Source organism: Rattus norvegicus, chromosome 12 (genome assembly GCF_021556685.1).
Source record: "Rattus norvegicus strain SHRSP/BbbUtx chromosome 12, alternate assembly SHRSP_T2T, whole genome shotgun sequence".
NCBI lineage: Eukaryota > Metazoa > Chordata > Mammalia > Rodentia > Muridae > Rattus > Rattus norvegicus.
Genome location: NC_141545.1, coordinates 32571320 through 32588787, shown reverse-complemented (window position 1 = coordinate 32588787; position 17468 = coordinate 32571320). Strand labels below are relative to the sequence as shown.

Sequence of the window (17468 nt, the reverse complement as noted above, 5' to 3'; positions counted from 1 at the left end):
ACACACATATGCACACACATGTGCACACACATGCATGAAAGTACACACACGCATGTGCATATACACATGCACATGCACAGACACACGCACACATATGCATACACACATGCATGAATGTACACACATGTGTATGCACACACATGTACACGTACACACATACACAGGAACGCATGCACAGAATCAGTTTGGAACTGAAAAGATGGTTCAGCAGATACAGGCTTTGTCAAGCCTGACACTCTGACATTGATCCTAAGATCCCACATAAAGGTGAAAGGAGACTACTGGGTCCACAAAGTTGTCCTTAGGTCTCTACTTGTATGTCACGGCACAGGTACACCTCCCCCAATAATAATAATACGTAAAATTGAAACAAAAATTCAGTACGACCCTAGGTAGAAGGATGCTGCCCCCTGCCCTGTTCCATACCCTGACCTCTGGAACCTGTGACTATGACATTGTAGGAAAAAAGTCAGACGTCGTTATATCACAGACGTGGAGCTGAGCGGAGAAATTGAGATAATTTACTGTTTTCAGACAGGTTAACCAAGGGTAGGTAGGATCATAGAATGTGAAGCTATGTAACACCCGAGGAAAGATGAAAAATTATGTTATTACCAATTTTAAACTTTCATGGCAGCCATCTGAAAGCGGTGCCTAAGAACTGTAGCTACTGCAATAAAATGCAATCGTCTCCCTCGGCATGGAATTATGACCCTAAGACACCACCATCCCCCAGGGAGCTGCTTGCACACACTGCACCAGCCTTTGCCAGGCTCTCCCAGTCTTTCTCCGTGGCTCATGTTTACCCGTGGGTCTGGAGCCTCAGTACTCAGCAGATTTTACCAGCCCCACCAGAGCATACTTGTCACAGACCTGATGGGGAGAGAGGGATCTCCGGCGTCCCACCAGTCTTTCGGGGGGCTGATGTACATGCACCACAGCTCCCAGCTGTACCCGTGGGCGGAGTTCTCATAGCGCTGTACTTCGAAGTTGTCCTGCTTGATGTTGTCGATGGAGGGGAGGATGACCCGCTTCCGGTTTTCCTGGATGCGGGACAGAACGGGCTCAGCCCTGCAAAGCAGAGAAGTCACAATCAAATCTCTCCCCTGGTGCCTGCATCAGTCAGTAGACTCCTAAAACTATCCCAAATGAAGAGAATTCAAGGCTGGAACTCGGAAGAAAACTGAGGCACCCATAGGCACGTGACTTACCCAAGTTTGAGCATGCAACTACCGTAATAGGTTTTTACGGTTTTGTTTTGTGACGCATGGGCTCTTGTGCATCCCAGCCTGATCTCAAAGTTCCTGTGTAAAAAAGAAGGAGCCCGAACTCCCGATTCTCCTGCGTCCACTTCCCTGGTGCTGGGATGATAAGCACCCGCGACCCCAGCCATTTTATTTGAGGCTGAGGATCAAAACCCAGGGCCTCCTTCATGTTAGGCAAGCTCTCTACTAATCAAAATACACAAAGTTAAGTTGCCCAGGCTGTCCCTGAACTCCTGCGTAGCCCCGGCTGTCTTAGAACTGCCAATCTTCCTGCCTATATCGGCTGGGTGCTGGGATTAGAGGCACGCATCAGCCTCTTCCCTAAATGTCTGGTTTATATGGTGTTAGGCATAGAATCTAGGACTGCGTGTGTGTTAGGAAAGTACTCTGCCAATGGATCTATATCCCAGGATACTCTGTATGGGTTTTCGAATGTGCCGTATGTCTCTCATGCCGTCGTTCATAACAAAATCACAACAATGATGTCTGAGTGGACAGGAGAGGCGTGGCAAGAGAATTATCCTGGAGGCTTATCCCTAGAAAGTGCCAAACCTTTAAGCTCCTTCCCCATCTCTCTTTCTAAGGATTAATTTTTATTTAGGTAGGTGTCCGTGCATGGATGTGTATGTGAGTGCTGTGTCCTTGAAGGGCAGAAGAAGGTGTCAAATTCCCCGGAGCTGGGGCTCCAGGTCGTTGTGAGTCACTTGGTATGGATTCTGGGATCTAAACTCAGGTCGTGTAGAAGGGTAGTGGGTACTGAGCCATCTTCCAGGCCTTTTAATCATGCACGATATTCCCATCTCTGTGTGGTTGGCAGTTCTATGTGTTTTATCCCACACAGCACTGTTGCTGTGCTCTCTCGGGCGCTCTCTCTCTCTCTCTCCTTTTCCTTTCTGCTGGGACTAAATTTCCTATCCCCAAATAGGTCATTTCTATGTTGGATTTAATAAGCAGTTTCATTAGTTTCTTTGTGTGGGTGTGACTATTTTTGTTGTTTTAATTGATTATCTAATTGATTGCTTTAAAAGATCTGATTGGTCTGCCGGCAGAAGACTTGGAACCAATTAAACCCGAAGTCAGGCAAATCTCGGCTCCCAGCTGCCCTTCCTCCCTCAAGGCTGCAGCCAGCGTGAACTGGCTCCAGCTTCAAGGTGTGAGCTGGCTGGCTTAGCTCGAAGCAGATGGTCGAGCCACAGTGAGTGTGTGAGGCCGGATCACAGGAAGGAATCACTTTCTGAATTCCAGAAGCTAAAGATGGCTCACGTAAGCCGAGACATTAATCTTGTAGCTTGGGCCAGAGCATAGACTTTGGAAAAGAGTCAAGTGGAAAATCCCATTTCTTTGTGCTCTTTGGAAGAATAATGAGAACTTACAGGCTGTGCCAGTCTCTTTTCATTTGCAGCTATTGAATTACCTGTTGGCTCAGCTCATCTTTCTATTTAAAATGAGCAATAAAATACACCCTGGGCCGTTGACTGCCTCCGATACTTTTTACACACATGGCGGAGGTGGAAGCCAGAGGGAAATTAGTCTCCTCAGCTCTCTTCCTCCGTGTCTTCACTGAAGAGATTCTCTTTGGGGGAATGCCCTTGGCAGTCAGCAGAGAGCAGAGCTACCAAAATGGCTTAGCTCTGATATCACCTTTTCTGAGAAGCCATTCCTAGTTTTCCTGGTAAGAAGGAGGCTTGCTTTTTCTGGTGTGTGTGTGTGTGTGTAGTGTTTTGTGTACGTGTGTGTGTGTGTGTGGTGTGTGTGTAGTGTTTTTTGTGTGCATGTGTGTGTGTGTATGTGTGTGTGTGTGTGAGAGAGAGAGAGAGAGGGAGAGCACATATGTGTGTGAGTGTATGAGTGTGTGCTCACAAAAGTCAAAACCAGAGGTCAATGTCGGGTGTCATCCTCAAATGCCTTGCCACCTTATTATTTTCTTAAGAGTTGCACGTATGTCTGTGTTCCCTTGGTGCTGGCCTTACAGACAGTTAGTTGTGAGCCTCCTAACCTCTGTGCTGGGAGCTGGACTGGAATCCTGTGGGAGAGCAGCAAGCATTTCTTCACTACTAGGTCTTCTTTCCGTGCCCTCCACCTCAAGCTTTTCAAACAGTTTTCTTCCTCAACTCAGAACTCATGGATTCCACTAGATTTGTGGCCAGACAGCCACAAGATCCTTCTGCCTCCACCTCCCCTGTGCTGGGATTACAGGGGCTCACGGCTTGTGTGAGCATTTCATGTGGGGGCTAGGCATCATCACTCAGGTACTCATGTTTGCATCACAAAAATCTAACCAACCAAACGTTTCCCCCGGTCCCCATTTTGCCCTTTTAATGGGAAAAATAAAGTTGACATTTTAAGTTAGTCTTCAAAGTAATGGATTGCATAATGTTATTTCCATACATGCAGCTCACTACGCTTTATTCTTTCTGTCTGTGTGTGGTGTATGTACACACGTGTGTGTGTGTGTGCGCGAGTGTGCACAGATGTGCCTGCCTGTGCACGAACGTGGAAACTAGAGGAGGATGTCAGGTGTCCTGTTCTATAATTTCCTGTCTTACTAACTCAAGACTGAGTCTCTCAGTGAACCTGGAGACAGGCTCTCACCAATGAGGCTCAATGAGTCTCCTGTCTCCACCAATTACAGCACTGGGTTTTCAGGTGCACGCAGGGCTCGCCCTGGCTTTATTATAACATTGGAGATTGGAATCGGGATGCACATCCTTATGCTGACACAGCAGGCACTTACCAACCAAGCCATCTCCCCTCACCCCCACCTTCACAGAATGTTTCTACAGCCCAGGAGCTTGGCTCCCTCCCTCCATGACCTTTTCTCTTTCCTGCTCCCCAACTTCAGTCTGGGGTGTCCTGTGGTCATGTGACCTACTGCATTTTCTCTGCTCACCTGACAAATCTCTAATGGGGGAACCCTCAGTGCAGGTGGGTGGGTGGGACTTCAACATGTGAATTGCTTTCTCGAAAGGATGTGGGCACAAGCAACGTGTCACAGATGAGAAGAAGCTTGAATAGCTATCTGAGATGTGAGCTGAAGTTCTCACCTGTGTTGGAGAGTCTGATCAGTTAGTTGTTTAGGACTTCCATGATTAAGCCGGTTGGATGGCTCAGTGGGTAAAGGCATCTGCGACTGGCCTAACTACTTGAGTTCAATCCCTGAGCCCCAGATGCTGGAAGGAGAGAACCAGTTCCTGAAAGGTTCCATCAGTCTCCATACATGGTCCATGGTGTACAATTGTGGAGAGTTGAAATGTGGAAGGTCCAGAGCCAAATTATCTTGGGCTATCTGCCTACTGGCTTGCTTCCCCTGGCTTGCCTAGCTATCTTTCTTATACTTTTAGCCCTACTTGTTGTTAATATTTTAGAGAAATGACTTATTTTTGAGACAAGGACTCATGAGTCTGAGACTGGCCTTGAAATTTGCTAACCACCACAATAACCGTTATAGTTAATCCTAACTGTCCCCTTGTTATCATCTAGAATCAAAGCAGATGTCTGCAAGGGCATGCCTGTGAGATAGCTTCTAGACTGGTTACTTGAAATGGCACAACCCTATAGGTTGGAGTCCTGGACTGAATTAAAAGGAGACATTTAGCTGAGTACCAGCCTCCATCTCTCTCTGCTTCCTGACTGTGGATACAATGTAACTAGCTGTTTCAAACTCCTGCCGCCATGCCTTCCTCGCCATGATGGACTGTGTACCCTCAACCCATGGGCTCAAGTTGCTTTTGTCAGTTACTTTCTGACCCAGAAAGGGGGAAAAGTGACTGATACATTGATGATAACAGTAACAGTGTCTAGCAAGCCAGCCAGTGATTTACTTTCTTGCTTTCCAACTTTATCTCAGTGGCCTTCTCACCAAATATCCCTTCTCCATTTTTCCAGTGGTCCCAGGGGCAGGGAACAGGAAAAATGGCCACCTCCCAGATACATTCCAACAGAGCGCTAAGTTTTAAGCTCATTACCTACCAGCCAGCAGTGAATTCCACGTGAGCGTCGAAAAAGCCAGTGACCTGGCCAGTGGCCACCTTCCAGCCCTCGATGCGTGCTCGGATCAGGCCCTCTCTCTTTTGATTGCGTACCACCTTCACCAGCCCAGGATAGCGTTTGTGGACATATTCCTCCAGGGGGGCCTTCAGCTCCTCTATAAATGACAAATGGCAAGAAACACATGAATAAGTCAACTCAGATCTGTACCCCAAATGCTGGGATGGGGTTGAGTAGGTATCTAGTAGCTAGGAGTACTAACACCTCATATAGTTCAGTTCCCAAGACCCACAGAGATGGCTCAAAACCCACCTCATAGAGAGTACTAGAGTTCAGTTCCCAAGACCCACAGAGATGGCTCAAAACCACCTGTAACTCCAGTTCTAGGTGACCTGATGTTCTCTATTGGCCTCTGTGGACATCTGTGTACATGCACACACCGTCACACAAAGATATACAAGTATGCATAGCTTAAAGTTATTGAAAATAAACATTATAAAACACCGGAAAGTTCTTTGATTACAAGAAAAGAGAAAAAGTTGGCAGAAAAGAGAATTTTAACTCTCTAGAAGTTAGGAAGTTAGAACACATCTCCATACACTAATCATACATACAGCTGTGTTATAAGGCATGTGAATGGTTAACACTGACTGTCAATTTAACAGGACCTACAATCATCTAGGAGGCACATCTCTGGATTAGGTTGAATGAGGTGGGAAGGCCCATACTGAATGTCAATGTCAGTGTGTATGGGCTGGGGTCCTGGACGAAATAAAAAAGAGAAGGTGAACTGAGTCCCAGGATCCATCTCTCTTCTTCCTGACTGCAGATGCAATGACCCATTGCCTCGCCCTCCTGCCATCATGCTTTTCCGGACATGATGGACTGCACCCTCAAACTGTGAGCCACAGTAAACCCTTTTTTCCCTGAGTGGCTTTCACCAGGGATTTTTGTCATATCTATAAGGAAAAGTAATAATAAAGGATGAAAAAGCAAGTAGTAGAAAAGCCATGGAGAACTCAGCACCCTTCTCGGCATGAAGCCAGCCTCTGCCTCCGTAGTTGAGAGATCCAAGGTGTGTGCCACCACCAGTTTTTTTAGGTTTTGTTTTGTTTTGTTGTTTTTGAGTCAGAATCTCTCATTGAACCTGGATCCTGCCAATTCAGCTAGACAAGCCAGCCAAGGACAATCTCCAAGGATCCTCCTGTCTCTCCCCCTTCAGCTCGGTGCTGGAGTTAGAGGCATGCACTGATGGACACAGTTCTTTTATGTGGCTTTGCTGTAGAGAGCTCTAACAGGTCCTTTAGCAGATACGGAGTGGCTTCTTCTCATTTTAAAGGTACCTGACAGATTTTGCCCACTGAAAAGTCATATGGTTTCTATATATGTAGGGGCTGGCCTTTCTGCATCATGGGTTTGGTTCCTTCAAGATACAGTCGCGTGGCGCCTGGAGGAAGACAGGATAGTGTATTGATGAAGAAGTGAGAAAAGATGAAGAGATTTGGAAACTCCTGTCAGTCAAGGGCTGGGATGGTGGGAGAAGAGGTTTGTTCCTTGTCCTTCCATGCTGAACACCAAACTCACCTGTTCAAATGCTAGCCCTTCTCCCCCTGTAGTGGTTATAATATGCTTGGCCCAGGGAGTGGCAGTATTAGGAGGCGTGGTCTTGTTGGAGTAGGTGTGGCCTTGTTGGAGGAAGTGTGTCACTGTGGGGGTAGGCAATGAGATTCTCCTCCTAACCACATGGGAGACAGTCTTCCCCTAGTAGCCTTCGGATGAAGATGTAGAACTCTCAGCTCCTCCTGCACCATGCCTGCCTGGATGCTGCCATGCTCCTGCCTTGATGATACCGAACTGAACCTCTGAACCTGTGAGCCAGCTCCAATTAAATGCTGTCCTTATAAGAGTTGCCTTGGTCACGGTGTCTGTTCACAGCAGTAAAACCCGAAGACACGACTCCAGTGTGTGTTCTACCTACCCAGTGTGTGAGTAGAAGTCAGAGGGCAACTTGCAGGGAAGGGTTCCCTCCTTCCACCGTATGGGCCCCGAGGAGTAAGGTCATGTTGCCAAGTTTTCTGGAAAGCTCCTTTACCTGTGAGTCATATCACGGCCCCTCACAATTAATCTCACTTCTCTTCTTTTCTTCCGCATGGTTTTAATAAATTTGAATGAGAGTTTCAGAGCTGTGCGGATAGCCCAAGGAAGCCATGTCAGAGGTGACAAACAGTGAGCACCGGTGGAAGTGCCTTAGCTAGGCATAGAGAGGAACGACTTGGAGCAGAGGTAATAAGGGAGATGGTATAAAAGTTGGGCAGAGGGGGAGGGGATTCACATTCACTGCTGCAGCACAGATTTTCACAGAAAAAAAAAATATATATATATCACCACTGGGCTGGTGAACTCTTTCACCTGAGCAGAGACTGATAAGCGTACCAGAACACAGTTAATACGGTGGCCATTAGGAAGTCCTGCCAGGGGCAATGGATTAAACACTATTCATTTGAAAAGAAGCATCTGAGAAAGAAACGGGGCCGTGGAGATGGCTCGTGGTAAATCACTCGCTGTACAAGCTTGACGACTCGAGATCGGATGCCCAGCACCTCTTAAAAGCCAGGCTCGGTGACGTGAACCTGTAATCCCAACAGTGGGTGAGGGAGGGTGGAGAGTGGCAGATCTCTGGGGCTTCGTGACTGCCAGCCTAGCTCCAGGTTTAGTGACAGACCCTGTTTCTAAGGGTTCAGGTGGAAGATGATTGAGGAAGATACTCAGCGTCAACCTCCGGCCTCCACTCAGGCCTCCACAGGAACACGTGTGTGCATATGTGTGCGTATAATACACACCTACACGAATAAGAAAGAGCTGAGGGCGTTGCTCAGTGGCAGGGCATATTATCCAGGCCTTGGTTCAATCCCCAGTGCTGGGGATAAAAAAATAAAGTCAAGAATAACACTTTATGTAAGGGGTTTTTCTTCTTCTTTCTTTTTCTCCTCAAGACAAACTAAAGAAGAAAACAAAAACCCATTTCTGCAGAGATAAATGTTTACCTTCCAGGACTAGAGGAAATTCAATACTAAATTGGCCAGGCGCCATCTGGGAATCCTTGTGTGGCTGAAGGTTTTGATAAACAGTATCTGGGGGGAGTTGGGGAGGGGAAATGCCACCCGTGATCAGAAGGGACTAGCAAGGGAGGATCATCCTCTCCTTCACGATAAAAGCAACAGCTGTCATCCGGGCTTGGGAGCGCAAACTGGGAGCGTGAACTGGAGATGAGACGGGTTCGGATAGCACAGACTAACGGAGAAGGAGTTTGGTACAGAATTCTATCCAGGCTCTGCAGTGTTATGAGCTACACCGTTGGTACTCCCTTGCCTCAGAGCCCTGGTCAGGAGCAAGGACTAACCCAGGAGACTTGCCTCAACCTACTTCCAAAATCAAGGCAAGAAGTTCCGGGCCACACACTCAGAGGTTGGGAGATGGCCACTCAGTCTTGGGCCATGTGGAGTTCATGGATCCACACAGTGGATCATCACACCCCCTTCCACCATCACAGGTCGTTAGGGCTCCAGGCTAAGAATAATCAGACTCTGCTCTCTCGAGGTATGGACCCACGAAGAACTGATCTGAGCTCTAGACTCTAGAGTGTCCACTTGCATTGCAGTCACTGGCAGGCCTGAAGTACAGACTGAGAAGTGACATGTATGTGCACAGGCATATAATAATAATAATAATAAATCTTTAAAACCTACAAACTGTTTCTGGAACTTTTTTCCATTTAGTTTATCATCATCACTGTCACCACCGTCGTCACCATCATCCACTATAATTGACTGCAGGTAACCAAAACGCAGAAACGCAGCAGGTAAGGGGTGGGTGACAACCCCATTGCTCAAACCAGGTCTCTATTATTGCTGCCGTCACCAGTCGCTCTCCTACCCCCAGTGCTACTCTGATTACTGACGCCATTCTCTGCCCACAGCTGCTTAGTTAAGGGACCTGCTGCTCCCTAGGAACGTGTGGGTTGTGGCAGCTGGGGAGGAGTGAACAGCACATATGGCGTGTTCCAATTAGAAAACAGAACAACGGTGCCTGTCTCCAAGCCAGGCATCCTCAGAGTCCGAGCCACCCAGGAGCCTATGAAAATGCAAGTTCCCTGGCTTGTCTTGAAGCTGGTGTAATACAGCCAGACTCAGCGTGGTTTGCCAGCACCCAGAGGAGCCTTACGCCAAACACAAAAAGTCCCAGAAGCACACAGAACAGAAAAGTTACCATTTGCAACATCTGAAAATGTTGAGGTCAGTAGCACTAAGTCCACTCGTGGTGTCCTAGGAGTGTCTCATCATCCTGGTCATAAAGCCTGAAACCTCTAAAGTGTTTCTCAACCTGTGGGTCATGACTCATTGGGGAGGTGGGGGTTGTCGAATGACAATTTCACAGGGGACACCTAAGACCATTGACAATAGCAGATATTTACGTTATGATTCATAACAGTAGCAAAAGTACAGTTATAAAGTAGCAATGAGAATCGTTTCATGGCCGGAGGTTACTATAGCATGAGGAACTATATTAAAGGGTTGAAGCATCAGGAAGGCTAACAACCTCTGCTCTGAAAACTTGCTTTCATTCACCTGCTGCCCCAGCCCCCGCTGATCACTGACGACATTTTCTGTCTCTGTGAATTTGCTTTTTTCTGGATAGGTCATAAACTCACACAATCCAGAGACCCTTGCATCATCTTGTTCATTAAAATAAATACATTTAAAACGTTTTATTTATCATTATTGTGGAAGGAGAGAGATGTGTGTGGCATGACACACGTGTGGAAGTCAGAGGACAGCTCTGTGGAGTTGATCTCTCCACAAGTTCTCGGGATTGAACTCACGTCATTATGCTGGGGTAGCTAGTGCCCTTACTTGTCCAGCCATCTTGCCAGCACTTTGGTTTATTTTTAAAAAAAAAAGTTATTTGTTTTTTATTACCTTAAAATTGTGTGTGCGTGTGCGTGTGCGTGCGTGTGCGTGTGCGTGCGCGTGTGTGTGCGTGTGCGTGTGCGTGCGTGTGCGTGTGCGTGTGCGTGCGTGCGTGCGTGTGCGTGTGCGTGCGTGTGCGTGTGTGTGTGTGCGTGTGCGTGTGCGTGTGTGTGTGTGTGCGTGTGTGTGCGTGCGCGTGCGTGTGCGTGCGTGTGCGTGTGCGTGTGCGTTCCAATCTATGCTACTTCCACTCTGCTCCTATGATAAATCACTCCGACCAAAAGCAACTTAGGAGAGAAGAGTTCATTTGACGTACACTTCCAGTTCACAGAGCATCATTAGGCAGTGCAGGAACTCAGGCAGAAACCTGAAGGCTCGCAATTCCATATAGCACCACCTCTGACCAGGGAACTCACTCACGGACAAGGAAGTACAGTAGGAATTATCAGCGATGCTCCTGGCTGAATCTCTGACAAGCTCATGCTTATTTAGCTTACTTATACGGTTGGTAAATATTTAATATCAATCAGGGGTTTCTATCCAGCCTTAGATCATTTGGTTCCCAGATAAAAGACACAAAACCTTTATATTTATGATAGGCCTTCAAAGCACTAGAGCTGGCAGATATCTACCCTCTAATCGACTTCGCTAGCAATAACCCAGAGTTATAATTTGTATGTATTGATGAACAAAAATGCTTACAGCCTATAGCTGGGCAGAGGAGAGATAGAGTTTCAGTTCCTAGGCTTGGAGTCTGAGGCGGGAGATCACAGGGGAAGAGGAGAAGATGCCATGGGGTTAGTGGATCATGAAAACATAGCCAAGAAGGCTGGCCTATTGGAATAATGCCAGATGCATTTTTGTTCATCAATCAGGGATAACTTGGGGGTGGGGGGCAAGGTTACAAAGCATCACTTGGTGTACACAAGAATCTCGTCATCCCTGGGACAACCAAGGTCAGTATTTCCGGTTATAATACATAGCAACAACAGACCAAACCTCGACAGTTTTAAATTAAGGAGCAAGGTTCACACAACAAAGGCTGGTAAAGAAATCACTGTAGGCCTAGACCTCTGGATACAGAATTCAGCATTACAATACATAGCAAGAGACCGAACTTCAACATTTACAGTCCAGGACCACCTACCAAGGGAATGGTGGCGCCCACAGTTGGCTGGATCTCCTATATCAAAGAAAATCAAGAGAGAGTTCCTCCCTACAACATGCCCACCCATGACCTGACCTGGAAATCCCTTAAGTACGATTCCCTTCTCAGGTGACTCTAGGCCATGTTAAGTTGACCATTAAAGCTAAATAGGACACTACCAATCAATTTCTCCACAGTTAATCTTTGTTCCTGGCCTACTCTCTGTACTCTCCTGGGTCACCAAAAGCTGGCTATCCCCACATCTAGAAGGATCTAATATGATACTTAGATAAGCTTCCTTCTCCCAAGGTGACCTTCCAATGGAAATTGTTCATTATGGTCCACAGTTGTAACCTCACAGCTCTGGTGGTAGAGGCAGAAGAATCAGGAGTTTGGGGTCATTTCAGCTCTGTGAGACTTGGCCTCAAAACATAATTCCTTCAGGCTAGATGAATGACCTGTCCCACCCCTCTGGGGCAAGCACCCAGTCCTTGTATCTTGTTATTACCCCAGAATCTTGCCAGTCCCAGCCTTGGGTGGTATCCACGGTGAGGGCTGTCAGTTCACTGGGGTTCAATCACATTCAGTTCAGAAGACATGGTTTTATTACAGATATTCATCAGGACACTTTACATTTCTCAAGCATCATTTTTTTTCCTGAGATAGTTTCATATTTTATGTATGTGCAAATCAGCTTCGAAAAATAGACTTAAAATCCCAAGATTCCCAGGTGCGCATGGAAAGATCTTTATGCCTAAAATAACCAGCCCACTAAATATATAAAATGCAGCTGAACCAAGACCAATGCCTGGCTAATCTTTACAGTCTCCCTGATTAGATTAAGGATTACTGAGGCCCATCTTTGGGTATGTCTGTAAAAAGGATTCCAGAGCTGTTTAAAAATGAAGGAAACCCCATCTTTAATGACTATGGTACTCTGCTACTGTTGTGTAGCCATTTCCTCCAGGAAGTAAAGAAACTTCCCATGTCTGGGAATATTGACAAGGACGAGATGCACCAGACCCTTCCCCATCAAGGTTAAAGATGGAGGAAAAAGGAGTAAGAGAGGAGACTGATTCCCTGGGCTGTCTTGAAGGGATTTTTCAGACCTAGTGAACTGCCAGCAGTTATGCAATAGAGCTTCATGGCTTCAGCCTTCATACATGGTAATCCCTCTTGGTGTGTGATATTAGTGATCCTTAGTGATACAGCTGCCCTTGAGTCATCCTGCCCCTCTAAGTAACCACTCACCCAAATTCCTGTTAGTAACACCTCATTGGTTTACCAGTTGGACTTTGGTAGAGTTGGTGCCTTGGCCCGTCATATGTTCTCATTGTGGAGGGAATAAATAGATAAATGTGTATTGGATCTACCCAGGAAAAGTTATGCACAATGCACGGGCTGCAGAAAACAAAACACAAAACAAAACAAAACACAAAACAAAACACAAAACAAGCCTGCTGAGATCTGGCATTCTGCTCTCTCTGGATCTGAGTGGGCCACCTCATGTTTGTGTCATTTGACACATTCTCCCCTGGCCACTGCATGAATTATCTCAGCTAAAGGCCTCTTCAGCCACCGTGCTTTCCCCTCCATGATAAACTGATAACAAAAATGTCTATAAAGATTCTCTTCAAGATTGGGAGTTGGGGTGAGGGAGATGGCTCAGTGGCTAAAATGCTTACTATAAAGCGATGAAGAAGTGACCTTGATCCCCAGAACTCATGTTAAAAGGCAGGAACAAGACTGGAGAGAGGACTCGGCAGCTAAGAGCAAGTACTGTTCTTATAGAGGACCCAGGAATCCACATGAGGCAGCTCACGGCTACCTGTAGCTTTGGTTCTAGGAGATAAAACACCTTCTCTGTACTTCATGAGCACTCTTGTTCACACACACACACACACACACACACTCTCTCTCTCTCTCTCTCTCTCTCTCTCTCTCTCTGAATGTTTAAAAATTGGGTATTTTTTCAAAAGAAATATGTATCCTGAAGTTTATATACTTAGGGACAATCTTCTTTATGCAAAAGACCAAAAGCTCTTATTTTTCATAATTTCACAAAAGATGGGGAATGTCGAGAGATGGCTCAAGTTTAGCTCTCAGGACCCCTATCAGGCAACTTCCATCTACCTGTAACTCCAGCTCGAGGGGATCTGATGCCCCTCTGGCCTCTATATGCACCTACATTTGCACATGCACATTTTCTCACACACACACACACACACACACACACACACACACACACACACACACACGCAGACATGCACGCACGCACACACACATACACGCATCACACATGCATGCAGACATATAATTACAGAATAAAATAATTTATTTACAAAATACATAATCGTATAGGTAGGCCCCCGTGGGTGGCTCTGAAGGGTACCCAGGTCAAGAAAGAGTCAAAAGTATAAGTCTGGTGAGGCTGGCTTCAGCAAGACAGAGTCCCTACCCTGATAATCACTGTGTTTTAAACATCCAGAGAACTCGGCTTGGGTGTATCACTAATGAAATATTTATATCCCCGAATTGCTAACGAAGCTGAGTAGAAATGTCAGCTAATCAGGAAAAGCTCCAGAACATACCATTCAGTGAGATTAGACCCCCTTTCATAATCTAATGAGGATGTCTCGCAAACTTTAATGAGGCACGATCCCTTTTTTAATGCTTATTAGGTCTTTATTGAAGGCCACCAGTGACTGTAACTTTAACTATCTCAACTGGTCTTGTCCCCCTTGGAGACTCCATTTAGGTAAAAAGGTGTTATGATCATCAGTTTATTGATGAGAAAATCGAAGTACAGAGAGCATTTGTGTCGTCCTAGTATTTATAAGATGGAAACTAGACCCATACCTGTTCCTGCTGGGATGCATCTGTAATATCAGCACTTAGGAGGCTGAGACGGAGCCGGGGGGGGGGGGGGTCACTGTGAGTTCAAGGTCAGACTAGGCTATGGAATGAGACAAAGTCCCCAAATAAAATTTAAAGCAGAGTTTAGGATATAGTTCAGAAATAGAATGGCTGCCTAGAATCCCCCAGGGAGGGACTGGTGTGTGGCTCAGTAGAATAGCTGTGCCTAGATTCTCCCAGTGAGGGGCTGGTGTGTGACTCAGTAAAAAGCAGCCGTGCCTAGAAGTGCCCAGAGAATGGCTATGAATGTCAGCAGTAGAGCATTTAGAAGGAATCCCATAGTAACAGGCTAGGGTCATGGCTCAGCAGTAGAATTCCAAGTAAGGGTTGAGGTTGTGGCTCAGTGGTTGAACATCTGCCTAATTGTCCCAGTGATAGCCTGGGGTCACCACTCAGTGCCCCGGCTCTTGCATATCGTGCACAAAAGCCCTGTTTCAAGATCCAGTACTGAAACAATAGCAATAAAAGCTAACCTTCCTGATTAGAGATGGCTATATAACAAGGAGGATCATGAATAGGATATATCAGTACCTTTATGAAAGGTCCAAAGAAGTCAGTTGGTCCGCTGGTACCTTGACCTGGGACTTTCTAGGTCTCAGGACCATAAGCACAAAATTCTCCATTTCCATTCTTGATTAATTATCCAGTCTTCGGTGTTTTGTTGTAGCAATGCATAGGGACTAAGGAAGAGTAATCTTTCCAAGCTCACCACGTTTGTAAGTGATACCTTTGCTCACATCTTGTAAAATTATGAAATCTGCTGTCTGTCTGTTCTGCTACCTGACATGAACTTGTCTTGAAATCACATTCCTTTCAGAGGCTCTGAAGTGCATTCGCTTACAGAAAAGTTACCAGTGTGTGCTACATTACTCCTTACCTGGGGATATACAAAGAACAAATGTGACTGCATAGAAAGTGCCCAGAAAAATACATGCCCTTTGTCCTACTTACATTTCAGTTGCTGTGATAAAATGCCTGGCAACAGGCAGCTGAGGGGAAGAAAGATTTATTTCAACTCATGATCCATGTTACAATCTCTCATGGTGAAGGAGTCAGAGCAGAAGCTCCTAACAGTTAGTCACATCACATCCCCAGTCAGGACCAGAAAGAAACGCACACTTGATCGCCTGCCTAGGTCAAACCCAGGGCCTTGCGCTTGCTAGGCAAGCACTCTACCACTGAGCTAAATCCCCAAATTTCTCTATTCTTATGCACTTCAGAAACCCCCTTCCTAGGGAATGGTACCACCCACTGTGGGCTTGGCCTTCTCAAGTCAATTAACAACCAAGATAGTCTTCCAACGTACAATGTAACATGTATAAAGGGAAATGAGAAAGGAGAAATATTGGGTGATAATGAAGGTCTGAATTCAGGTGGTAGACACTTGAGTCACAGAGGAAGATATAGAACTAATTGTTCTAGTTTTAAATCTTTCGTGGGTTTTTCATTCTTTATTTGTGGATAATTAAGTATATAAAAATATATTCAGTAGTGGAAGCATAATGCAATTGAAGTCCCAGAGCTTCAGAATGATAATTTTATATAGAAATTCTTTGACTTGGAGTCTGGTCAATTTCACTGTGTGGTGGTTTTTATTTGAAAGTTCTTTATAATAAAGTTTAAATAAATATAAGATATTTTAGAAAACAAAAAACAATCTGTTACAGATATGTTCACAGGCCAGTCAATGTGTACAGTCCCTCACTAAGATGTTCCCCAGGTGACTCTACTTCTGCAAATTGACAAACAAATCTAGCCACCAGATCATTCCACACACCTATGGTCACTTGATCTTTCACAAAGGAGCTAAAACCATCCAATGGGGGGGGGCAGCATTTTCAACAAATGGTGCTGGTTCAACTGGAGGTCAGCATGTAGAAGAATGCAAATTGATTCATTCTTATCTCCTTGTACAAAGCTCAAGTCCAAGTGGATCAAAGACCTACACATAAAACCAGATATATTCAAACTAATAAAAGAGAAAGTGGGGAAGAGCCTTGAACACACAGGCACAGGGGAATTTTTCCCGAACAGGACACCAATGGCTTATGCTCTAAGATCAAGAATCGACAAATGGGACCTCATAAAATTGCAAAGCTTCTGTAAGGCAAAGGACACTGCCAATAGGACAAAATGGCAACCAGCAGATTAGGGAAAGATCTTTACCAATCCTACATTCAATTGAGGGCTAATATCCAATATATACAAAGACCTCAAGAAGTTAGACTCCAGAGAATCAAATAACCCTATTAAAAATGGGGTACAGAGCTAAACAAAGAATTCTCAAATGAGGAATATTGAATGGCCAAGAAGCACCTAAAGAAATGTTCAACATCCTTAGTCATCAGGGAAATGCAAATCAAAACAACCCTGAGATTCCACCTCACACCAGTGAGAATGGCTAAGATCAAAAACTCAGGTGAAAGCAGATGCTGGCAAGATGTGGAAAAAGAGGAACACTCCTCCATTGTTGGTGGGAATGCAAGCTGGTACAACCACTCTGGAAATCAGTCTGAAGGTTCCACAGAAAACTGGACATTCCACTACCTGAGGACCCAACTATACGACTCCTGGGCACATGCCCAAAAGATGCTCCAACATATAATGAGGACACGTGCTCCACTATGTTCATTGCAGCCTTATTTATAATAGCCAGAAGCTGGAAAGAACCCAGGTGCCCTTCAACAGGAATGGACACAGAAAATGTGGTTACATTTACACAATGGAATACTACTCAGCTATTAAAAACAATGACTTCATGAAATTCTTAGGCAAATGGATGGAATTAGAAAATATCATCCTGAGTGTGATAACCCAGTCACAAAAGAACACCCATAGTATGTACTCATTGATAAGTGGATATTAGCTCAAAAGTTTGGACTACACATGATACAATTCAGAGGCTACTTGAAGCTCAAGAAGAATGAAGACCAAAGTGTGGATGTTTCAGTCCTTCTTAGAAGAAAGAACAAAAGTACTCCCAGGAAGAAAAATGGAGACAAAGTGTGGAACAGAGACTGAAGGAAAGTCCATCCAGAGACTGCCCTACCTGGGGATCCACCGCTTATAAAGCCACCAAACCCAGACAATATTATGGATGCCAAGAAGCACATGCTGACAGGAGCCTAACAGAGCTGTATCCTGATAAATACACCAGAGCCTGACAAATACAGAGGCAGATGCTCG

The 17468-nt window shown here is 45.5% G+C and overlaps 1 protein-coding gene across 1 annotated transcript in view; it reads right to left on the bottom strand.

The window, feature by feature from the left end:
- Galnt17 (polypeptide N-acetylgalactosaminyltransferase 17) overlaps positions 1 to 17468 on the bottom strand; it is a 450487-nt gene that overhangs the window by 203106 nt on the left and 229913 nt on the right. Inside the window, 2 exon segments of the mRNA NM_001025112.2 lie at positions 874 to 1071; positions 5235 to 5409. Coding sequence (NP_001020283.1) covers positions 874 to 1071; positions 5235 to 5409 — 373 coding nt within the window.